The sequence below is a fragment of the Lutjanus erythropterus genome, chromosome 5 (genome assembly GCF_056507025.1).
Source record: "Lutjanus erythropterus isolate fLutEry1 chromosome 5, fLutEry1.hap2, whole genome shotgun sequence".
Lineage (NCBI taxonomy): Eukaryota > Metazoa > Chordata > Actinopteri > Lutjaniformes > Lutjanidae > Lutjanus > Lutjanus erythropterus.
Window position 1 is genome coordinate 24,740,146 of NC_139321.1, and position 26,640 is coordinate 24,766,785.

The following is a 26,640-nucleotide window of genomic DNA, read 5'->3' on the forward strand; positions in this document are numbered from 1 at the left end:
TAGATTGTTTATACATGTATTTCCACAGCAAATTGTATAGATATACAAAAAAATACACAGAATTAGAGACAGGCCCAGCCTTTAAAAACATTTGTAAACCACACACGTGTGTTTGCCTCAGTGACAGGATGCATTGTGACTGTTTAGGGTATCTAGGTGAGAGGAATATATTAAACTAGCTAAGCATTTTGTTCTGGAAAAGTGCCACGTTTTGGAGGGGTGGGTGGCATGACTAATTGGGTTACCACTGTGCTCTGAAAACCCATCAGGAAAGTAACAGGCTTATGTGTTCACTATGGGAGCTTGTTATGAGCGGAGTAAGGAGGAGAGAGGCCCTACATGCTTTTTGTCACACAGTTTATGACAAAATGAACTCATCATCACTCCAATCGATGATTTGTCACAAGCTTAGAGAGGAAGAGCATTTCTCCCTGATTGCGTTTGTGTAAGAACGTCCCATCCCCTCCAAAATGAGTGAGTTCATAATATTTACAATTTTCAGAATAAATAATCCTTCAAGTGTCTGTTTCTCATGTGTGCAAAGGCCTCTGATAGTTTTCTGTGATGACATTCAGCATGAATTCATCCCCCACGATATCAGAGGTAGTAGGAGACTGGGGATAAATGTCCACAGGGGTCTCCAGGGTTGGGGAGGGCGGGGTAGACAGCCTGGAGCGTCTGACTTGCCCTCCGCCCCTGAAGCTCCTCCACTCCTTGATCAACTGCCTCCTTGTGGCGGGGTCCAGCCGGTCCAGATGCCTGGCTTGCATGAGTGGGGAGGGGGCGATAGAGTTCTTCAGCACGTGAAACATGTACCTGGGGGAGAGAGCGTGGTGGTGAGAAAGTAGGCCAGTGAAAAATATGCGGCCCTTTGATGTAAATCAGAGCATTCCCTCTAAATATCAGCACTTTCAGACGCATCAGCAACGGGGAGGAAGAGCGAGCCGTGCACGGTGCAGTCGTTTCCTGAACTTCACAATTAACATTATTTAATTACAAATCCGCCTCGACTGTCTATGCACCACAACAACCTCACAATTACATCACAGTTAATGATCTGAGCGAGTCAAATACACATACTCCAAAAAACCCCAAAACAAAACAAAACCAAAAAAAAAAAAAAACATAAAAAATATAATTATAAGGTTGACTGAGTTTAAACAGAGGTGGAAGTGGTTTATGACCTTTTGGGCTTGTGACACATAAAAATTAGCAATGTTTTCTTATGATCCCTCATCATAGGATATCAATGGCCTTGTTGTGGAGATTTAATAAAGTAAAACATAGTAATACCACAGTGTAGAAATATTGTGCTACAAGTAAAAGTCATGCATGTAAAATTTTGTACAACACTTTTAGCATTAAAATATACCTAAAGTGTAAAGCAATTTGAGATGATCATAATTTTACATCCATTGAATTGTTCTACACTCAGAGAGTTAAGATCTAAAGGACTGCATCATTACATGTTTATTACTATTTTTATTGTTATATTTTCATTGTTATAGCAAATGAACCCAGGGGAAAATAAAAGTAAGTTTACTATTATATAAGTATATTAGTGGTTTAGCACACTTGAGTGCACTTGGAGTCAGACTGATCATCAGTATACAACTAATTTTCTACTCAGCATGTTTTAGTTGAAATTAAATTGTAGAAAATCACAAGTTTAAGTGTATTCACTGTACTTTTATGTGCTAATGTGTAACAGCTTCAAGTACATACATGACTGACTAATTAAATTAAAGTTTACCTTGTTGTGATACTTGTACAAAGTACACTGAAGCACAGATTTTAAATACTGGTGTGCACTTTTTCTAAGTATACTTTGTAAGAATACATTTCTAATGAAGTGAAATGAAAGTACACTTTAATAAAGCATACTAAGAGTGTATTAAAGTGACTTAAAATAATTAATAATAATAGTAATATAAAATGATCATTTGTAATTGAGTATAGTTTTTAAAGGTACACTAATTTACAATTTAAAATATATTTACAATAACATACACTTCTTGTAAGTACACTGTAATGCCACTTTATTATTTTCTGTACATTTAAATTGAACTCAATGACATACAAGTTAATATATATAGTATGTATATACATACATACATGAGTATTTTTTATGGTAGGTATTGATAATATACCATATATATGTATAAAAATACACACACACATATATTTAATTATATATGTATTGGCTTCTGTGGATGTAAGAGTGAAAACTATTTGTCCACATTTTTTTTTTATAATTGAACTGTACATGTAACAGGAAATAAAAGCAGAGTGAAAATAAGAAAAATGTGAGTGACTTGACTACTTGACTTGACTACTAGTGACTACTTTGTAATGATGACAAGGGCACATTAAATTACCCCCCCCCCCCCCCCCCCCCCCCGCGCAGAGTGACAGACGGGGAGGATGCACTGAGGGTACCTGGGCAGCAGGGCCACCACAGTGGTGATGATGCAGATAAGGTAGAACATGGGGTCGGCCATCTGGCTCTGAAGGATCCAGTACGGGTTGGATGGAGGGTTACAGGTGATGCAGATGCCGCTATAGGCGAGTGTCACAATAAAGTACAGCGCCACACTGCCCAGAATGATCAGCCAGTGAACCACCGTCTGCAACACAAATACATAAAACAACAATGTATTGATAAGAATTCCATCAGTCATAAAAGGTAATTGTCAGTGAATGCATTTAAAATAGCAGTGGATGAAAGGGATAGTTTGGATTATTTTAAGCAGGGCTCTATGAGGTACTTGATAGTCAGTATATCACTGGTACAGGAAGCTGCAAAAGGCCCATCTACAAAAGCCAATCAATCAGTTTATGTGTACGCTATATTTAGGAGATATTTTAAGTGTACACTGTATTATAATATATTTTAACCTGTCATCCTTACCTTTTCTTAGTGGAAACTTCCACTGAATAAGCCATTGCTCTCTCACTCAACCATTACCAGTCTGTTGGCAACATAAATAATTTTACCTCACAGAGCACAGGAGTTGCTCATCTACTTCTGCCTCAATTGGTCAGGCTGTTTGTGTCGTTGTGTGACTTTGGTGCTTTAAAAGGTTAGTTTGGATTCACCAAAGTCTCACAATGACACAAGCAAACTAACAGATCGAGGCAGTGGTAAGTCAGCAACTTCCACGCACTGCAAGGTAAACTTACTGATTTTGCCGGTGGAGTCTGGTTAAGCGAGATGAAGCGATATTTGGTTTACATAACAGCAGTTTCCCTTCTGACAGGGCTGTCTGCAGGCAAGATGAAACGGTGAAAATATGCTACTTATAACGTACACTTGAACTGATGTCGATTCTTTTAGGTTAGAATTTTCCAAGTGGCTGAAATATGTTTAAAATATGCTTTGTTGATGACCCTGTCCACAACATTGCTAAACTTCCCTGCTGGTGCTCCTCTGTTTCTCCAAACTAGAGGCGTGTTGACTGGCATCTACTGTAGCAAACACACTGACTATTGTTAAATACCTCATACAACATACACTGCAAATAATCCAAACTATCCCTTTAATGTAAATAATGTTAATATATATGTTACATAACCAGTCTCTAGATGCTACAGTAGGTAATTAATTGTTAGGTGTATTAGTTTCAAATGCACACTGACTGAAATCAAATGATAAGAGTTCTGGCTCACTGGAAGTGTGCGGTGATTATATCTAGAAATAGATATCCATCAGCTCAGCACTCACCCAGGCTTTGATCTCTATTGACAGATGCAGCAGGATGGTAAATAAAGAAATTGTGTTCAAAGGAGTTCCAAAGGTAAAAACATCAATGTCTGAATCCTGGTAAGCCTGGGCGGAAAAACATTTTAGACAGACATGAGTGAACCAGTAAAATAACTGGTAACTTACAGGATGCACCCTGACAGATGCAACTTTACACAATGTGTAATCAAAGACAGAGAATTCAAATGTTTATCTTACCAAGTACGGAATAAAGAAGCAAACCAGACTCTGGTAGAAGGCATCGAGCATGGAAACCCAGAAAGTTGTAAAACTGTATTCCTAAACAAACACACGTGTTTTAAACACAAGTTTAAATACACAAAAATACACAAACTAATCAAAGTATTCTGTGCTTGTAGCTGCTGATTTGATTGTTTTTCTTTTTTGCTCTATAGTTTGGTAGCATCACTGACCCCTGCACCCTGTCCGGTCCTGTACAGCTCAGGAACGCCGAGCAGCATCTCTGCAGAAACGTCTTTGTCCATGATCCCAAACATGATGGGCGGTGCAGAGGTGAAGAAGAGGTTGAAGAAAATCAACAGCCAGTAGTCGATCATGGCAGTGCCAGAGAAGCCGCAGAAGAACTGATACCAGAACAGCAGGTTCACGTAGGCCTGGGAGGCATTTTAAATAGTAGACGATTAAACGAAATGAAAAGAAATCCAGGCAATGTGTTAATTCAGACAGCAGATACACGACACTCACCACATTCTTATAGAAGAAGTAAATGATCATGTTGGCCAATCGAGTGTAGCACCAGTGTCCATGAACCAGGAGGAGTTTTTTCAGGTGTTTGAAACGAGATATAGCAAAATCACTGGCCATGACCGCCTGCAGACAATAAAGAGTTTTAGACAGTGAGAGAAGAACTAGAAACAACAAATTTTTTTAAAACTAAAGACCTCAGTTCAGACCTGCATGCCCTCCTGACCGGATATCCCAATGCCAATATCAGCTGCTTGGATCATGTTGACATCATTTGCACCATCACCTGAAGCCACAGAGTGAATATGAGATAAGTTTAACAACAGTTACGGGTTAAAATGTATTCAGACGCATTGACTTTGAGAGTTATGATGTCAAGACGTAAAATTCCAACATCCTGAGCACAGCAAAATAATGAGAAAATAAAGCCACCACAACACACTTATCATGGGTCATAAGTGATGATTAAAGGGATTATGTTTATGTGATTCTATACATTACTTTTTTGGAAAATGCTGCATATCATGCCTTTAAAACATGTCACAATTTCAAACATATTATATATATAATAAACAGTATTTTGTTTGATTTTTCAGAACCCTAATTAACTCTAACGTCATTATGATTTAACACCAAACATCTTAGATGTCTCTGCAAAATGCCACTTAAAGGTGCCCCGTGGAGTTTTCCTGTAATTTACTGTATATTCACTGTTACTCACCAAAACACACTGTGTGTATCCTTGTGTTCTAATAAATGTACTGTTTGTTTAATTGCACAAGTATATTAAGAAAACCTAGACAGTGCATCACCTCTCAGCCTTCCATCAAATTTTTTCCCAGTCGCCAACTCACAGCATTACAGTGAAAAATTCATCTGTGGCACAAAAAGTGTTTTCTCCAGAAGCCACTATTATAAAAGAGATGTCAGTAAAACTGTTGAGATCAAACTGCAAACAAGGCCATCAATAACCCTTTCTATTGAGAATTTCAGATCCATGGAGGTTTTATATTTCCCAGAGCTGAGAGTCACAATGTAAAATCCATGGACCAAGTGGGAAGAGCTGACAGAAACACCTCTGTTCATATTCAGTGGGTCACACACCCAGGAAGTAAACCCAGAAGTGAGAAAACTTTGCATCCTGATTTAATTCATGAAAATAGATTCACTTTTAATTGCAAAAAAGAAAAAAGCAAAATCAATCTATTGTATCCAGAGATTCCAATATTTTCAATATCTTCAGACACCCAGCAGTAAAAGTGTCATTACTTAATTTGACTCACCATGGCCTCTCAGAGGGACATAATGTGATGTTTGAGTAACATTGTGTGGTAATTAAGCTCAAAGACTGACACAAACATCTGATGTGCTTGTTTCTGTTTGTTTCTCACTTCAGTTCTATACAGTTTTTTTAATTGTTCACTGTATTTGAGGAGTTAATTTGATATTTCCCTGAGTACACAATAAACAAAACATGACTTATGGAAATTTTAAAAAGAGGAAGATATGTTATCAAAACAATGCAACACCTGTTTGAGTGCACTAAACAAAAACCTGATGATTAAGCAAAACAAAGAAAAACTGAAGTATCTGTTTTTGAAAATTAACTCTTCATTTACAGAACTGCTTTCCTTTGATAGAGTTTTGCATAGAAGTCAAATTAAAACTCCCAGATAAATGTTATTTGGATTTACGTGAAAAGTCTCTTACCAATAGCGAGGGTCATGACCTTGAGTTTCTCCCTGACCACCTTCACCACCCTGCTCTTCTGTAAGGGTGTGACTCTACAGCAGAGCACAGAGCGGCATTGCTTCGCCAGCTCCACAAAGCGGTCCTGCAGGTCTGACGACAGGGCCATGGTCAGGGTGCGTCCATCGATCACCAGAGAGATGTCCGGCGTCGTATCCACATTACGAGGGTCTGCGCTGTACCTCCTCACCTCCTCCAGTGTGCAGTCCAGGATGGATGTGCATGTGAGCTGGAAAACAACATCTCCTGCTTATTTTTAAGGTTTTACATTGTTGTTAGAGCTGAAACAGTTACAATTAAATAATTCATGTCATTTTTCAATAAAAAATACCAAACATATGTTAGTTCCAGCTTCTCAAATATGAAGATTTCCTGCTTTTCTTGGTATCTCGTAATAGTAAACTAAAAAACTTTGTCTTTTGGATGGTTTGGCTATAGGAAATACAGGATGTGCTCTTTTTTTTTTTTTTTTTTTACCAGTTTCTGACATTTTACCTTATGATTAATTGATTAGTCAAATATAATACAGTATAATATGTACTTTCAGCCTGATTACAAAGTTTGATTTACTTAGATTGATCTGCACCCAAGGAAGTCTGTGGTGAGGTGTGGTGTAGGAAGGGACGTTCTGGGGACCTTCTGTAATGATCCGTAATGAGATCAGATTTATACTGTATGATCAAATACTAATTTAATATCAATAATATTTCATGTATGATGAAAGATATTTACTGGACTTTTTTGTACTACTATTAAAAATGTGTAGTAGAAGTGTAGGAATGTGTTGTATATATAAGAGGTATCCCTGCAATCTTAATGTCTTTCTCAAGGCTCAAGCTTGTTTGGCAGTCATTAACTAGTTTTGGTGGTTTACAGAGATGCTAACAGATGGTATATATTCATGCTACTTTTTTGTGGCCAATACTACTAAACTTTCAACTTCTGTAGCACCAGTGCTATGTGCGAAAAAGTGACCCTACAGCCCTGAAGTTGTACATGTCCCAGAACACATCATGATTTTGTTATCCACACGTTGATCGTGATAACTGAATGCAGAGGGAAATATGTCATAGTAGATATATTTATATAGCCTTACATTTACAAGCAACCATAATGCTGATGGGGCCCAGGATGAAATTGAGTTTGACAGCCCTGCCCTAAATGCTCAGAGAAAGTCCTGAATATTCCCTGAAAGTTCCCCAAAAATCAGCCCCCTACCTTTGAAAGAACACATCACAACCATCTGGGAACTTTGTGGGAACATTATAAGGTGACATCCTTTACACCACTGGGGACATTCTCAGAACGTAAAATACATAGGCGGGAAACGAAAGAGGATAGGTTGCAACTGTGATGTGACATCCGAAAGTATCAAAAATGAAAAATAAAATACATAACATAAAAACAAGGTACAATATTGAAGGCAGACTTTTCCTCCGCGCAGAAATTGATACATGCTGGTGAAAGAAACACTTTGCTGTTGAGTCATGTTCATGATGTCTGATTATAAGCAATTACGAGGCTCCGGTCCCATCAGACTCATCATTGTTGTGTGTAAATAACTCTAGCCTCTTAGCCAAAAGGAAAGCCGACATGATGATGAAAAGAATTGGGTCACATGCTGTTTTCATCTATCTAACGCTGTCTAAATTTCATTAGGTGTGGTAGGGTGATGACTGTGGGAATGCATCCCTCAGGTGGTCATCGAGTTACAGTGGTAAAAATAGTTCATTACCAATACGCCTCCATGCTGGATCATGAGCAGAGGGGTATTTCCTCTGAGTGTTGAATATTAGACTGGTAATTAGATACGAAAGCAGCAGATATTGTATTGGGGGTATCTCGCTCCATTCATCATCAACGACTAGTCCCGTCTGAGCGGAGCGCAGCAGTCCCTTTGTTCCAGAAAGCTCCCTGTGTATCCGTTAGAGCCGACAGGTAATTTCGGTCTATTTGAGGCCGGGGATGATTAGACATGGTCAGGTTGTTATGAAGGGCTCACTCCCGTGCTACCACAGCTTTAATGACCTCAGAGAAGCAGAGCCCACACATGACATCTTATCTTTCTCGGGTGAAAATGTGAAGGTTTGACCTTTAGTTGAAATGTTAAAGTGGTCAAAAAGGTTTGCCCATTTAAATTGGAGGGAGACAAGCTCACAGGCAAAACCTGCTGAACTTACCGCTTGGAAAACACGCGACTTGTCATGAGCAACCATCAGAAAAAAACTTGACGCTGCCCTCTGAAACAAGCTGTATGTGATGTGTGAAATTTAAATTGCGCCTCGCCTTAATCTGTTTAAAAAGGCCAATGTTCAGTTTGGCCTTTTTGTGGTGGTTGTTAGCTTCTAATGCTCCAGGTCTTACCTGTTATCTTACTCTTTTTACTTTCTGATTCATTCATTTTAAAGCTACATTCATCCCAGTTTGTGGATAAAAATTTCAGGCATATATTTGTGTTCAAACCAAGAAATAAATCGACCTGTAATTGAAGTTGGGAAGTAATATAATAATATATGGTCAGGGTTGCCTCTCTCCCCCTTGTTTGCATGATCTCTTAAGCCCCTTTGCACAGACTATCTGGTGATCACAGACACTTGAACCAATCCCCATACATTAAACAACCCATTTTATATCTCTGCTAGAGGCCGACCAATATATCTCTATATACATATATGAAAACTTTTAAACTTTAAAACATAGTTATTTACAATTACTAAAACTACCAGTAAAAGTTTAATGTTTCAGTGTCCTGATATCATTTCAGACAAAAGAGTTAATTGTTAAACTGTGAAATATCCTGCCTTTAGTACAGTAAATATCTTTGTCACGTGTGTTAACCACTTTCAAGCGATCTTTGCAAAAATGTCTGTTTTTGTGTGTTTTCTGTATTTTGTATATTATAGTTTGTAAAAAGAAAATCTGCTGATATATCTTTTTTTCCCCTTTACCCTACTCTACCCTAATACTGGTATTGGCTTTACCCTCAAAAAAAACATTTTCATTTCATGTTTGACATATAAAAACAAATTATACTTGAGTTTATGAAATGAATCAGAGATGTAGCACCATTTATCATTTCATATAAGCAGTAAAGAGAAGCAGGTCTGAGTCAAACAGCCAACAGACAACGGCCTCCTCACCTTGTTTTTGCAGCTCATGTTAATCACCAGGTCCTCCTCTTCCAGTAGCCTGCAGGCATAGCCAATGTTGACAGCTGTCTCCGGCTTGTCACCAGTCAGCACCCACACCTGGATCCCTGCCTCCCGCAGTGCCACAATGGTGTCTGGGACACTCTCCTGCAGACGGTCTTCAATGCCCGTTGCCCCTGCATGAGGACACATATCAAAGTCAGACATGATTCAGACACAGCCCATCATACAGTATGTTTTTCAAGTGTTTATTAGGAAGGATGTTTGTAGGGTTGATGTATGTTACCTAGCAGGGAGAGGTTTGTCTCCAGCTGCACAGCAGTGTCCATAATAAGCTCCTCTCTGTTGTCTATAGCAGCCAGAGCTCTCTGTCTGTTCACTGACCAGTTTTCATACGCCTTGTCACTCACAACCTGCAGCACAGACAAAAAGATGAAACAGAGCTCATCCAGTGTAAGAAAATGATGCTTATAAATATCAAAATATCTGATTATGCACCTTCTTTGTGAAACAAAGCGTACGCAGCCCGTCTTTAGCATAGCAGTCGAGGTGATGCTGAGTATCTGCTGCTATATTCTTCTGAATCCCACTGTGATGTTCTGAAAATAAGATGACAGATATATATATATATATATATATATATATATATATATATATATATATATATATATATATATATATATACACACAACAGCTAACATTAACATTCAAACACTTCTTAGCTAATAGTACCATTTGATATTATTACACAATTCAATAGGAAAGATGTACATTAATTATGAAATATCAACACACATCTTTGGCATGTTTATTCAACACTAACCCTGGAAGTAAAATGCATTGTGTGTAATGAAGCTTGCATTCTTAGCTACCGTTAATGTCTTAATTAATTGTCTTTTCACCCAACCTCAGAAATGTTCTGGTTGAGTCATTAACATTATGTGATATTTTGGTCCCTAGAACACATATTTCTGTGTGGTGTCTACAGATCCTAATCCAGCACAAAAGTATTCTGAATATAATAAGGAAAATGTAAGATCAGACTGCTATTTTGTTATAAACTAAGATACCAGTAACCTTGTTTTAGCTACTTAGCTTACATATTTCAACAAGACAGTTAACATGCATCACAAGCTTCATTATATCCAGTGTGTTTTACTGTTATTCTTAAATAAACGTGTTATGCTTTGATATCTAAATGATATCTATGCGTTGATATAAAAATTAATCTACATATTTCCTACCATATAGTGTGACAGTATCAAATGGCTAGGAAGTGGCCAAATGCTAATGTTAGCTATTATCTCATTGTAGTTATCAAACATGTTGTTTTAGGTTGAAATATGGTTCGATTTCCTTCTGGGTTTCTTAGATTCTCTATGTTTACATGACCTGCGACCTGGAACACAACAATAGGGGAAACTGGGGATGGTTGCAACCCTTTTTGCATTTCTTTCAGCTACTCAGAGACTATTTGGACTAGACCAGGTGAACAAGTCCTTTAAGTAGCCTACAGGGACTTGTTTATGTTGAAAAATACTAGCTACCAACATGTTGCAGCTGTCCCTATCCTATCAGCCATGACAGAACATCAATTGCTAGTTAGACTAAATAACCGACCCACACATACCTGCATACGGTGTCCCAAGTAGCTCCATGATGGCGTAGTCTGCACCTTTAGTGTACAGCACATTCTCTTTGGTGATTGGGTGTCGCACCAAAATAGACATCCTCTTTCTCACAGAGTCAAAGGTCAAGGTTTCCAGCACCTCAAACACCAGGTCCTCCCCAGACGGAAGCCTCACCGTCACACTGTCAGGGGTGCGGGCCAGCAGAGTGAAGCCATATGCCTTGGCGGCATGCACCAGGGCTGCCTCATCTGGACTCTCAGCCTCATAGCTCAGGTTATCTAAGGACGTTGCAGGGTTGTCGCCCTGGTTTGGAGCATAGAGCGAACATGTCTGGAGTCCGCCAATGTCTCCAGACCCTTCTGTTTTTGCAGGAGGGTTAAAATGGTCCTCCTCTACAACTGAGTCCACTGAGATGGTGCGATTTCTCTTAGGCTTATGCTGCCAGGAGGTGAAAATACAACGAAGAGAGCCAGGCATTTTCGCCAGGTTGGACAAAGTATCCAGTGGGCTATTCGTTTCACAGGGGTGTGAAAACCCTCTCACCTGAGGAAAATAGAAATTTGTTTTTCATATTGTGTTTTTATATTACCCAGACCTCCATATGGTGATAACGCATAAAACTCTTAAAAACCTTGTCATCCATTTCCACTCTGTTTCTTTTCATGCTTTTGCCTTTACTTACAAACTCAAGGGAAATCCCACATATTTCTCCCATCTGCCAGACCTCAGAACAGCACAGTCAGGAGCAGCGAGCACTAAAATTAATAAATGCAACCCTGATTGCCCCTGCAAATCTCCCTTTACTATGTGGCTAATTTAGGACTCAGAATCTTTACAATTGGGGCTTTAAAGATGAGAGAAAATTATTACTGACCACTGATGAAAGAACAGAAACTTACAGCTAAACAATTTAAGAAAACTTTCAAAAGTAGGATAAATCTTTTTTAGGTTAATAAGAGGAATATAAACTTCATTGTTGTGTGTTTTACTGATTAACTTTTAGATTTTGCTGCAGTCAAATAATTGGATGGCAGGTTTATAGATTGGTAATAACCATAGAATAATAATAAGGCAATCAATAGTTTTCGAGATGAAAAGTGTGCCATTGTCTTATAAGTTTGCACACTGAGAAAACAAATCCTGCATCCATTTTTCCTCTCTTGACTCTGCCCTCCATCTCTACTTCCCATCCACAGTCGCAGTCAAAACTCACCCTCTGTCTCTGAGCTGTTGCCATGGAAACCACCACCGTGTTGCAAATGGCAAGAGCCAGAAAAAAGTCCAGGTAAGGATCTATCTTCCGGCTGCTGCTGCTGCTGCTGCTGCTCTCTGCCCTGCTAATCTGCTGAAGCAGCTTCCTGTCTGGAATCACCTCAGTTTCCTGTTGGAGTAAAAAGTTAATCAGTTTTTTAATTAAAAGCTCATGTTGATAGGCTGTTTCTTGCTTACACTCAGCTTTCTCTGATTTGACATGACAGGATTTGAAAAAAGTTTTTAGCTTTTAACCTTTTCATCCAGTTTTGTTTGCCCAGGTACAAGGAAAGATTACAATAAGGACACGAGGAAGGAAGGAAGGAAGGAAGTCTTCATTCAAGCAAATATTCCACTCTGTTAGACACACAGCATGAGGAAAACCAAAGATGGGCTCTGGGCTGCCTTGCTGGAATAAACACAAGACTTTTTGTGTCTCCGCCTGCATCTCCAGGCCTCTGCTCTTTGCCCTGCGGACAAAAATAGACTCAGAGCTACTGTATATCAAGACGACGATGACTAATCTATAGTGCACGTTTACAGTTTATGTGACATCCACAGTCTGTGCCAAGTGACGCTCAGCATGACCATATGTCCCATCACAGACACAGGGGCAATTCCGAGCCAAAATGGATGTGCTCATCACTGACACCTAGCAGCTCGGCCATCTGCAGCAGGGACTGGGACCACGAGGCCTTTTGACACGAAGATAGGTGAGATTTAGGTAAACAAATGGCAGTCTGAGATCTTTTGAGTGCGTAGACATAGAACAAATTTAAGAGAGGGCATCCATTTTTGAATCTGGGCATAAGTTAAAAGTTCAAAACTATGAGTCAGTAGACTGGACATATTTCACCCGTCAGTAGCGGTAACCCCATAATTTATTCACTATTTATACACTCAAGACATTCTTGAGATATTGTGTTTACTAGATGTCCAGGTTCTCAAGAAGGTGTTCTTGGCCATAACATAAAAACATACAAGTTATAAAAGATTTTTTTTAAATAAATCTTAATCACACACACAAGAAAAATTTGGCTCAGTTCAGTAGTATTAGTGAATAGCTACAGACAAGCTGTAATACCAGTCATCACTCACTCACTAATTCCTGCACACACAACTTCTTTTTAACTGGCTATGGTACAACTCACTATAACTTTGCCAGGGAAAATAAACTCCGGCTCTTCTGGTCTGTATGCCATAAATGATTTCATCTGATTTTAAGAAGAATCCAACCTGCTGGCCAACTTTAATAAGTGGGTAGAAGTAGCCAGTCTTCTCTGATAGTGTTGTTTACTTTTGAAGATCATATAGAGGCATCAGTATTACAATGAGACTGTTTCATAACCCGTCAAAAACTCCTTGTATGTTTAACTACTACTACTTGGTGAGTGCAGACCTCTGCCAACGCCCACTACCACAGCTTGCAATGTTAACAGAAGTGAAAAATAATTTATAATTTAGATCCACTCCAAAATTTAAAGGGTTCTTTCTGGGCCCATTCTACACCCTTCCACTAAATTTCATAAAAATCAGTGAGGTAATATGTTTTTGTCATGTGCATCGGCAAGATATCGTCATAAACTAAATAAGGAAATTTCCCTTGGCTGATTGGCTGCGAGCAAAACCATATAAATACACATTTTTGCTAGATCTGGGCACCAAAAGAATTGAATGCAAGTATCATTTGACTGTTTCAATTCTACTTGGTACTCGGTTATTTCAGTCGATAGTTTAAAGGTATTGAGTGCTGATACCCAGGACAAGTGCAGAGTGGTAAGACAAGGCGTCTCAGTAGCCGTCCCATCTCGCTACATTGGGTTTGACTGTAGTTGGCCAAGTCATACTATAAAAATGCACTGTTGTTTGATTTTGAGCCATTTATTTGTGTTGCTGTGTCATGATTATGAGCCTTCCTGTGACCCTACGTTGACTGCATTATAATATCAAGACAAGCCAAACCCGCCTCACTCTGAATTAAATATCTGCCTTTTCTTCCTGACTGAGCGAACATCTTACCAGTGGACTGCTGAAGGCCACATCGCTTGGGGCATTTCCTGCTACCTTGCTCTTGCGCCGGCTACCATGGTGATGTTGCTTGTCCTCAGGGTTAGTGTCCTCGGTATCCAAGGACCATCCAGTCTTTGCAGGTCGTGGCCGCTGGTTGAAGATGACATCCTCCTCTGAATCTGGTTCTTCAAGGACAGCTAGGCGGATGGCTGCGAATACATACAGTATGTATATGTTCTATATGTAAGGTCACCTTCAAATGTTGATCCCTTAACCACAGCTGCACTGTCAACAGACTTTAAAGACCCAAATTAGACAAGCTCACCCTGGTAGAAGGAAAGACTCTTAACCCTTAAATAAGCCAAAATACATGAAGAATTATATAAGATTGATCAGATCAGATTCAAGCTAGGATGCACAATAATCTTAATATGTATTTTTAAATAGCTGAGAATCAAAACATATGTATTAATTAATAATGACTAAGTCTATAGCCAGGTGAGTGGCCCTGAGAGACTGAAACACTATGGAGGTACTGAGGTAAGTTTTAATAGGGATGACCAGATGGGGCCCCTGAAAATCTTGGGGTGCCACGTTAAAAGCAAAAGCTGAACTGAATTTCGCAGTCAAAAGTGACTGGCTGGCTGCCTGGCAGCATTTCTTATTTTCTTATGAACTATTATGAAAAATATACATTAACAATTCATATTTGTATGTTTGTATGTTTTTCACTTTATATCAATAAAAAAGTTGATAACAAAAAAGTTATAGCAACTAGCAACTAGCTAGCAACAGGTAACAGGACACATGCCGTTACCTAGAAATGCATTATGGATTTCTCTGTTTGAACATTGCTGGAAACATTTGGGAAAATGTAATCAACACAATATATAAAATTTGTCTAGCGTTTTCAAACATTTCAATGCAGAAATGTTACATATTATAGTTTCAACATCCTTTTAGCAAGCATGCTAACATGTCATTGTTTTTATGCTCTTCTATCAGCTGTGTGTCAAATGTGTAATTCATTTCTAAGTTTCCCAGGTATCCTGTGATGAACTGATGACCTGTGGAAATTTTGACCATGTAGGCTCACTTTTTAGGTAAGGATTTATTCTCTGGTTTCTTCCGGGATTGTGCTAATGGGTCCCATGAATCTCAAATTTCTTTTACAATTGATTAAAGTTTAAATGATAAACCATCAAATATGCTCATATTATCCCTAGAATAAAACTGGTAATAGATCTGGTTGAAAGCTGATTGTCATATTTCACAAATGTATATATAAATACATATAGAGTGTGAGAAACAGTGAAAAGTGCTGTAACGGGTCATTTTGTTGATATAAAACTGCACAATGTGGAGGATTACCATTTTCTTTGTGTGGGTACTCGGTGCCCATGATGGAGCATCTGCGAAACACCATCTTGTTCTCAGTCAGGGTGCCAGTCTTGTCTGAGAAGATGTACTCAATCTGTCCCAGGTCCTCTGTGATGTTCAGGGACTTGCACTGCATGCGGCTGTCTGTCTCCTCATCGAACAGATCGATGTCATTAGTGATGAAGAAGATCTGACCAATCTTCACCAGCTCGATGGACACGTAGAGGGAGATGGGAATCAGGACCTGAAGAGGAGGAGAAAAAAGAAAATACAGAGAGGAGAGACCGAAAAAAAAAGGGATCAGAGAAATAGATGAAAAGATGAGAAGAAAGTGGGCAAGAGATGACAGAAAGTGGAGGATAATGAGGAGAGAAATTGAGTTTGATTATTTTAAGACTTGTTTGAGACACACTAAATGCTCTCGTTCATACACACAGTCAGTCTCCTCCACCTGCAGCAGGATGATCATGGTGAAGAACATGTAGAAGCCAGACAGACTAGGACTGTCCAGGTGACCGTTGTGGTCGGCGACCAGGTAAGGGGGCACACCGGGCAGCGACTGCAGCCATAAGTAGTGACCTGCATGTGTGAGGACAGGGGGATTAATCACACCGACTGTCGCACAGGGAGGGAAGCTATTTTTGGCACCACACCTTCCCCTCACTCCTCACTCTTCTCCTGCGATGTGTTTCGGCCGGTGGCCAAAGTGAGTTTTTTATTTATTATTATTGGAAATTAAACGTCGCCTCATGAATGTTAAAGCATTAATCATGAACCAGTCTGCATAGTGATTTTATGGTTAAGTTATGTAATTCATCACTGACCTACTGCTCCGACGAGACACATGGCGAAGAGGAGAATGACGCAGAAGATGACGTCTATGTTCAGCTTCCGCTCTAGTTTGCTGCGCTTGTATCTTGGCCCGTTGTTGTTCAGCATGGACTTGGTTTCATGGCCTTAAAGATGGAATGAGAAGTGTTGCTTCAGTTAGCGACAGACACTCCATATGATCAGTGAACACCAAGGGAAATTGAAAATGATTATTATATCTTAAAACCTGTGCTTTAGTTAATGCGAGGACAAGAAACAGGGCTGAGGACACTGAGGAAACTGAGGTCATGTTTTTCTATTCCTGAAAAGTCGTGGGTTTTTTGTGACATGGAGTGTTTCTTTCATTACACACAATATACAGATGTTTTTGTGACTGATTCTGATATTTTAAACCGTGCTATCTAGTGGATGTGGACATTGCAATGTCAGTCTGCCTGCTGTTTGCTCAGTCTAACACTTTGGATCGGACTGACTCAACAGTTAGAAATTTTTATTAAATAAAAGACATTTGTGATTCCTAGTGTGTGAATTTTACTAACTTTGATGGCACCCTGACTTATCCTCTCACAACACCTGCAAGTTATCCTGTGAAATACCGCATCAGCTACTCAATGGTTTGACTATGATGACCAGACATCCCAGTTTGTCTGGGATTGTCCTCATTTCAAGCTGGGTGTCCTGAGTCCTGACTAATATGTAAAACACCAAAATGTCCTGGTTTTCACCACAATTAAAGTATTAATACTTGTTTTCAGCACTTACACAGACTTAAACAGTTGATCATGTTCTGTCCCACCCCTATCCAAATATAGAAATATAAAGAATGCAATACAATGCACCACGCGTCTGAATTCAACAACTGATTTGTTTGTCTGTGAGTCAATCAATCAATGTGACGTTGTCAAGGCTGTTGCAAGCCTATGAATCACAGGCAGGCGTCACAGGCTGTGACGTTTGTGTCTCTCTTTGACAGAACCTGTCAGTATGTAATGGGAAGTCTGTCTTTTCTTAAGAGTTTCAGAAGACTTACTGCATCCTTTGTTACGTACTCGGCAACAAAAGTGCTGCGCTGATGGCATCCACGGTGTTTAAAGGTGTGTTTGGGATGAACAATAGCCGCTGACATAACTGTGATGAAAACTAGTGACGTGTATAAGCACATACGTGTGAGTGCATGTGGTGTAGTTATGAATCTTGGTTTGGCGGTTTGAAAATATGGATTGGATTAACACAAAATGTGTTACTAGAAGGTATATCATTATAATGACTTTGCGCCATTATCAGATGGAAAATTGAATTCGTCCAATACTTTGGTTTATGACCAGTTACTTGAAAACTAATGACATTCCCATCAGCCTCAGCTGTACTTGGTGTTAAGTGCTAGTTAGCAAATGTTAGTATGCTAACATGCTAAACTAATAAGGTGAATATTGCTAACACTACAACTGCTAAACATCAGAATTTTAGCATTGTTTTTGTTAGCATGCTGACATTAGCATTTAAGCTAAAAATACCGATGTGCCTTTTTTGACTAAACTGCTACCTGCAGCAGTTGTGTTAGTGTTTACATGTCTAACTATTGCTTCTTGAGGTACAAAGTGGTATTACGAGACTGGCCAACCCAGAGCTAGCTGGTTAGCATTCTAACTTCAGTAGATATCTCTGCAGCACAATACATAGACATCTTTGACATAATGTCAAAACTGTTATTTCTTCACATTTAACATTCTTACATATGCTCCTTTAAAATTAAACTAATTCTCCACCATAATGAGTAAGCCTTTCAGCAGATTAAAATGTAGGGAGATAAAATTATGATGATGATGATAATAATAATAATAATAATAATGATAATAATAATAATAATAATAATAATAATATATAGTTTTTTTTCCAGGGAGTCCTGGTCAAGACAGCAGCACATACATTACCTCTAGACTAAATATGCAAATATTGATCGTAGCACATTGAATTTTTTAATTTAATGTAGACTCATGACCTCAGTATTTCTTAAGTCCTGTCTATGGACCTGGACAACAAAAACACTAAAAGCTGAAGGTCAAAGCAGTGAAGCAGCTGAGCAATTGGAGAATATACCTGTGTACACCACAAAGCCAACAGCATGGTCCGTGTTTCTCACTGTGCAGCCTCGCAGCAGCAGACTCTCTATTCCGGCGCCCACCTTCTCCTTATCAGGTTTCTCTCTGCAACAGGAGAAAGTGAGAAACCTCCTTTGTACTGTCAGATTGTGTTAGATATTCATTATTGCTTATATATTCCCCATTAGCAATTCTCCTGCTTTATGGCCATAGCTGGACAGCATGGGTAGACTGGCTGTAAGAGCTGTGGTGCCCGAGGAAATCGATTATACTCTATTACGGCCCCAATAATGCCTCTGGTGGCATCAGAAAGTGCAGCAAGTGGGCTGGAATTAGGTTTGCTCGACTGCTCTGAAAGGCTCAAAGAAACTGTTTGGGGAATCTTTATGATCTGTGTATTTGATACTCACGCATAACACTTGAAATGATTCAGATTGTTGTTGGGCTTTTCACACACCACAAGGCTGTCGAAGCTTTCAGGTTCAAATTCAGGATCCTGGGAAATGAGAGGAGGTATAAACATCATTACAGGGATCAATGGAAACTTTCTGAACCTGTACTTCCAGGCTGACATTAAGATTTATTGAGACAACTGTGGTCCAAAAATAATTATGAACTTAAGGTATGTGATCCAACAGGTAAATGTTTTCTGCCTGTCATTACTGACTTTGACATGTTCTAATTACATGTTACAGTTACTGCAGACTTCCAGTAAGTGATGTCAGGGAAGGTCACAGCTGTTCTGTTAATGTGTGTTAAATCATAATCACAAGGAGGGGGGGAAGGTGAGGCGGTGCAGAGGGATAAGACAGTGAAGAAAACTGAAAGACAGGAAAGAAACGAAATCCAGAAGCAGTAGGCAAAGGTGGGTAAGTAAGTCTCAAGTCTGCAATCATGTCCCGAGTCAACTGCCAAGTCAAGTCCCATGTCTTAAGCTCTGAGTTTTAAGTACTTAACAAGTGTTCTTCACCAAATGTAATGTCTTTCTACCAACATAGCCTCAACCTTGAATATTGTTGGAAATTGTTGCATCTCTGACTGTAAATTTTGACCCGCATCTTTTACATACTGCATTTTGTTTCTGTTTTGTTTGTTTTTTTGATGACCACCACATAGATTTTCTATGCAAACAAAGTTATCTTTGACATATCCTTTTCCAATTGGAGCTCAGCAACGTGGAATCCTGCCACTCGATTGGCTGCTGTTGGATCAGGGAGTTAAGTTGCTGAGAACGAATAGCGTGAATGTTAGTGGAAATGAAGGAAAATTAAAGCGATACTGCACACTTAAACAAATTGTAAACATGGAGCACATCAATGCTGGTGTCAATATTGGCATTTCTTAATAATAAAAAAAAATCTGCATTTCATGGGTTGAAAATTAGTCAAAACATCGCATCCTGTTTAAAATCATCCTGAGCCTTACAAGGCCAATGCTAAGACAGAGCTGATCCTTTGGGACTGCTTCACATAACAAGATTTATATTTAAAAAAAAGAAATGTTAATACTCTCTAATCAGCGTTGGATGGCCACTTCTTTCCATCTCTGCTCCTGAGTAAGTGTCTCTGAAATAGTGCTCATTTTCAAATATATGCTGATTGAAACTCATCACTCTCAGGAGTTTACACCAGTTTTTTTTCTAAACTTTTGCTTTGTATTTTTTCTATGATTGTAGAAGCACAACCAGACTGCATTTGTTTTTGATGATGAGAAACAGCAGAGCTATGGCTATGTACACCTCAGACAGACAAGCACAGGAAAATACCTCAGCTCTTGCATTAGCATTTGCCAAGCAACACAAATACAACACAGAAACTTTTTCAAAAATAGCCACAAATATACCTATAGTGGCTGTCAAAATTCCAGCGGACTGTCTGTGTTTCCAGTATTTCTCTGTGTACACAGTGAGTCTGATAGTGGCTGTCAATGGTTTGTTAGTTCTGACTCTTAATAGCTATTTACAGCTAATACCCAGTCCAAGTCACATTTATTTTGATTTTGTTAAGTCAAGTCTATATTAATCACATTTGTGTCTCAAGTGTGACTCGAGTCTAAGTCATGTGACTCGAGTCTACACCACTGAAAGTAGGTAAACCTCACCGAGATGCAGAGGCCAGTCAATGCCCTCCGCTGCTTCAGGTTGGTCTCTCCGTCCAGGTTGGCCGTCTCTATGTGACACACACCACTGCGGTCTGAGGTGTGCAGGAGCAGGAGGTCTGCAGGGACGATCTCATTACAAACCACCCTTACAAAGTCTCCCACTCGCACATCCTTCCAACGCCTCTCCACAAACTGTTTCTCTTTCCTGAAATCAGACATGTCAGATACCAACTGTCATTACAGATTATTTTTTATAAAGAGACACAAGTCCCGGGGTGGTTCTTACATTGATTTTTTTGTCACATATATTGACTGCAATGTTGGCATAGTGGGCGTATTTTGTCTATGTTTATGCAATCAAATGTAATATTGACTCAATCCTTATGGATAAATCACAGCAGATGCTTAAGTTAGGGAATAAACAACACATCCAAATGAAAAATCAATGCTGTTGTTTTTGGAGAGCAGCCCAGATGTGTCTTGTGTGTTTTAGAATAAGGAAACTTTTAGAGGAAGGCAACCCGTACGACCTGAGGTTGTTCCCAGGGTTGGAGACTTCCCAGACAGCAACATGATTATGTTTTGAACCTGCGCTTCAAGCTGGCTAACCATCAATGACAGAGAGCTGCAGGTATGCTGCCCTGCATGTAGGACCTGATTGAGTGGCTGCCACATAACACCACACCTCACCTTGAACAAAGCCAAGAAGGGTGGGATTATGTTTTTTTGGTATGTTGTGTTTAGATTTTACTCAGCCTACCAGGTTGTGCAAATAATCCGTCTTGTCAGGAAAGCTTTCTGCAACCTTACTTTATGTCAGGCATCCTAATTAACAGTTTACAGCTCTGGGAGGTTCGTTTCTTTAAAGGTGTGACCCTCATGTATTCTCACATCTCACATGTTCACAAGGGGAGCGTAGGCCTGTCTGTGTCAGGGTCCTACTGTCTACGATCTAAACCGATAACCATAACCAATTATGAGCTGTATAGAGCTGGAGAACATACTGTAGGACCCTGGGAACACAGAAGCCTTTCTCATGTTCCAATGATAAATCCATGAAACATAGACTAAATAAGAATTTTAGGAAATGCTTATTTACTTTCATGCTGAGACTGATAGAACCTAATATCACCCTCATGCCTGTAAAGTAAATATGAAACTAAAGCCAGAAGCCAGTTGGCTTGGTTTAGCAGTGGGCTAAGACCAGAAACAGGAAAACGGTAAGCCTGGCACCATCATATTGTAACAAAATCCTTCATGTTCATCTTAATCAGTAAACTTTCCAGTGACAGTACACCTTACACCCTGTTTTTTGTATGGAGACATGAAAGACGCGTGTTAATTGGTGAGATTTAGAGTTGCTGCTAGATGGATTTTGTTACCTTTATACTGAACCAGGCTAGCTGTTTACCCCTGTTTGCAGTCTTTATGCTAAGCTAAGCTAACTGGCTTCCTACTGTAGGTTCATACTTCACAGACAGATAGACGAGTGGTATCAATCTTGTCATCTAACTCTGTCTTTCATTCAAGTTTAACACATTCTTGATCTTTAAAGTGATAAAAAATAAAACTGCTGCTATTGTAAATTTTGCTACCTGATGAGTCTTTGTGATAAAACCTCAGAATGTGGAGCATGTCGCAGAGAAAACAATTCTTCAAGGATAAAGTGACCTGTTTGGTTTGATAATAGGTGTGATATGAGTCACAATCATAAAATATGTAGATGAAATGAACACAGCAGACAGGAACATCCTGTGACACGTGGCGACTGGTTTTATAGGCAATAAAAATAGACATGTTTAACAATATTATAACATGAGTTTGGTGTTTCAGTCGGCATTATTAACGTCTTTGTGTCTGGTACATTTGAGTGCAGGTGATAGATAGGATGACCCTGAAGATAAGACATGTCATGCTCAAACACACACACTTCACACCTCTGTGAAAACAACATGCAGTTGAAGGGTGATGGGAAAAAAAGATGCACACATGTAAAGATGCGGTGAATTAAAGTTAAATCTTTCTCATCTGACTGCATTCAATGTTGCACTGCAAAGATGGATAGCAGCTCACCTCAACAGAGCAAAATAAGAAGCGTGTGGAAGCCTGAAATTTATTCTTGAGCTTCTTCTGGAATAATTTGTATACTTCAAAGAAATCTCAGTTAATCAATGCTGTTCTAATCTTTACAAGACCAAAATGGAGCTTTAGCATTCCCACCCAGCTCACCATGAGAGAGCCACGAGAGCCTGCTCACCATGATTCAACTGCTGTTTATCTGGTCGTGTGAGGTCGGGATGACTAGTGTCCACTAACAGGCCCAGAGGGACTGGTGTGTTCTCCGAAGTGTTTGAAATGCTGTGTCTGGAGTCTGCACTAAGGCCACCTGGACCCTATCACTACACACACAAGTATGAACACAAACAAACACACACACTTACAATGGCCAGCTTTTCCCCCAGCTGAGGCTGCACTTCTTGGGAAATTTGAAAGCAAGTAACTAGGGCTGCCGCAGTAACTGTATTTTGAAATACTGCAAGCCAGCAATGTAGGGGATGGTGCGCAATCGCAACAACCACATTGTTCATATTTCATATTTTTTCAGTTTTTCACAATAAAATGTAAAAAAAAAAAAAACAATGGATGTGTTTTGTTGAGTTGTGTACCTACATTGTCTCAAATGTTTCCATCAATTTTTATATGCAGAGAAATCTGTTTATTTATTCAAGGTAACAGTGCGTTACCTAGCCCATGCTAGCTAACTGCTGTAACTTCTGGCAGAATTTACATACTGCAAAAAATTAATTAGTTCAGCAATCAGTACAAGGGCTGGTAACAATTCAAGCTCAAGGATGGATTGATACCCAAGTTTTGCCATGTTTGATGTTGTTATAGTGTTTATTTTGTAGGTTAACCTATTGTACTTGATGTTAGCATGTTGCTAGGCTAGTATAGCTACTACTTCAGGCTGGGGCAATGTTGGACTAATGTTGTAACATTAAGGGTCAGTCAAGAGAAACTGTGTGACTGTTAAGCCTGATTTGAGGCTAAATAAAGAACAAGAGTCGTGGTGGTTCAAACTGCAGTGTGGGCTGCGTTAGCTTTGTTGTTGTATGGAAGCTGCTCTGTCATTCTCATCACCCATGTATGTGTGTGTTTCATGCTGTGTGTTAATTTACTTGATAGACATGCCGTGGAGCTGATGATATAGCTATGTGCAAAAAACGAAATGGTCACACTGCAGGAATTCATTTACAACATTATGTTACTATGACTAACACAAAGCAGCTAGCTTTCTCAGTATAGTATGTAATCACTTACAGAATCTGGGGATGCTATGAAATACAGTGTTAACAAGATGCACACATCATTACACACTGGTGACAGGTGTTTTACACTAATTTTAAGCATTTTTTCGGAAGATAAGATTGTCATGAAGCTGTAAGAGCCTACAAGCACATTTTGTAGATATTCTTGTCACCAATCAACAATATTATGACATTTTTAATATAAACAACATGAATTAGAGCCTGCATAAGCGTTTCGATCAAGATATTTTTATGGATTCATATGTTGTTCAGATTATCTGTCACTGCAACAGTTAATTTTTGGGAAAAACAGGATGGGATTCAGGATTCGAGACAGTATCTTGCAGTTCAGGACAGCCCTGAATTTTTTTTGGACATCTGGTCACCCCACAGAGAGGTAAGACCCACTGATAATGTTACATTTACTTAATCAAATTACTTCTTTTATCATAAATGGAGTAACAAAAAACATAATGGCAGTAATACCACATGCAGTGTTGTTGAGCTAACCTAAATAACCAAAGAGGAAATTCTGTCCACACAAGAGCCCTACAAGCGACTGCTGGTTAATGATAAACCTTTCCAGAGGTTGAATCTGTGAAGATTCATCATTGGAGGAGCTTCAAGTCTCACATCATATTCAGAGGAAATCCACATCCCCTCCTCCTCCTCTTTCTCCTCCTCCTACTCACAATCACAGCGGAGAAAGGGCTGAAAATGACAGTGTTTGTCCTCCTTTGTGAATTATTAATTTTTCATTAGTAATTTAAAAATAGATAACCGCTAACCTTACTGTCTTTGCTGACGCAACACCCAGATGAGGATTTCATCAAATGTGCACAATGCGATGGTGAGAGATATTGTTGTGAGGCTCTTCAAAAAAGGAATAATCTCCCACACATTTTCTATTTCTAAGTCAAATTCTCACAGGGAGCTGAAATGCAGAGGAGGTAAAACACACACACACACACACACGCACACACACATCTACATTTTCCCACAGACAACAAGGTGTTTGATAAAAGTGATAAACACAGATGTGGAGGTGCCATTAATGCACCATGAGTGTTTCCACTTGCCACATCAGGCGTGAACAGTGCAACGCTCCGTGTCTATATTCAGAGCAGGTTTGGCTTTGAGTCATTTACCTGCTGTAGATGAAGCACGGAGTGTTGTTGAGCTTCCTGTCCGACTGGTACCTCCTGAAGTCCTCCCAGGCGTCCTTCAGCGCCGTCAGAGCCAGGATGACACAGATGGGGATCAGAGCGACCTCAGGCTGGAAGGCGTTCACCACAGGGACAAAGTTCAGAATAGCCAGGCCCACGAAGTAGATGTTGGCCAGACGGTGAAACTGCTCAAAGAGGTTCATGGGGATGAAGAAGAGGAGAGTATATTTGGTGGTCTTGATGGCGTTGCCGGGGAAGTATCGATTGGGTTGCTGCCCTTTCTCCAGGCCCTCATAAGGCAGATTGGACACCAAGTTGCGCAGGTCCTTCTCCCGCGCCCTCTGACCTCTCAGAGCCTCCCTCACCAGGGCCAGAGGGCTCCTCCACGTCATGGCTGCTCTATCTGTGTTTCTTTTCCTCTTCTCACCAACTTTGCCGTCCCATCCTCTCAATACTTACTGCACCCAAAACTTAAAAGGACTCTCCTCGGGCCATCCTCTCCTTGGCTGAATCTGTGTGTGAGTGTGTGTCTGTGGCCTGATGTCAGGTTAAAACAAGTGACAGCACACCTCCTTTGAGTCCGCCCCTTTCATTGACAGGTGTGTTTTCATTCCTCCCACCGGAGCTGTTCAGAAATTTAGGTGTGAGTGCTTCAGTGACTCAGCTCATTTTAGAGGGATAGTTTGGATTATTTGATGTGGGCTTGTGTGAAGTACTTATCAATAGTTAGTCAATTACTAGACAGTCCCCTAGATTAGAGAAGCAGAGAGGAGTACCAAGTATTTTAGCCACCTAAAAAGGTTGACCTAAAAGACCTTTTGGTTCATGTGCAAGCTATATTTAGAATATTTAGAATACTTTCCCCACTTTGTGGTCAGACAGCTTTTTCTGATGGGAAACTACGGTTATATAAGCTACATATGGCTGTCTCCAAATCAACCGAACTCAAAAGGCAAAATTACAGACAGGAGCTGCGAGTCTACCACTGTCTCAATACGTCAGTTGGTTTGTGTAATTGTGTGCCCTCTGTGACTCCAAACTATCCGTTTAAAACACTAAAGTCACACAATAACAGACAGCACAAGACAAAGCCCTCAAATGAGCTGACAGTCTAATATTTGCAGAGCAGAAAATTGGTGCAGTGGGTCATAAGGAGATCTGAACTGACAACACAACACCGAGCAGAGCGCAGCGACTGCTCGGGGCAAACATATATGAAGAGTCTGCGGCGTGTGAATGAGCACAGCAGGAACTTACACACCCCATTCAGGAGTACACAGATGGAAAATATACAGTTTACAGACACTGAGGACCTTTTTCTTGTTCACTGAAGATAATAATTAGTATGATTCTTCATTGGTGCATTTAAGACACTGATCACTGAGAGGTCAAAGGTCAGCTACAGAAGCCTGAAAGGTGGGCTTAAAAGATTTGTTGACACTTTAACAGAGCAGATGCATGTAAAAGTTTCAGATTCGCAGATGTGGGAAGTAACAAA

The 26,640-nt window shown here is 39.7% G+C and overlaps 1 protein-coding gene across 1 annotated transcript; it reads right to left on the reverse strand.

Annotated features, from left to right (window-relative positions):
- atp10b (ATPase phospholipid transporting 10B) lies at positions 1–25,678 on the reverse strand. The gene is made up of 21 exons (XM_084719334.1): positions 25,125–25,678; positions 20,669–20,873; positions 18,979–19,064; positions 18,567–18,673; positions 16,463–16,594; positions 16,090–16,217; positions 15,630–15,882; positions 14,268–14,467; positions 12,211–12,378; positions 10,997–11,540; positions 9,865–9,965; positions 9,653–9,779; positions 9,358–9,542; positions 6,179–6,446; positions 4,678–4,754; positions 4,469–4,594; positions 4,177–4,377; positions 3,962–4,042; positions 3,725–3,829; positions 2,440–2,627; positions 1–816 (listed from the first exon to the last, which is right to left on the reverse strand). The coding sequence occupies exons 1-21, from the start codon at positions 25,532–25,534 to the stop codon at positions 531–533; spliced, it is 3,978 nt and encodes a 1,325-aa protein (XP_084575460.1). The 5' UTR covers positions 25,535–25,678; the 3' UTR covers positions 1–530.
- Positions 25,679–26,640: the final 962 nt, after the last annotated feature.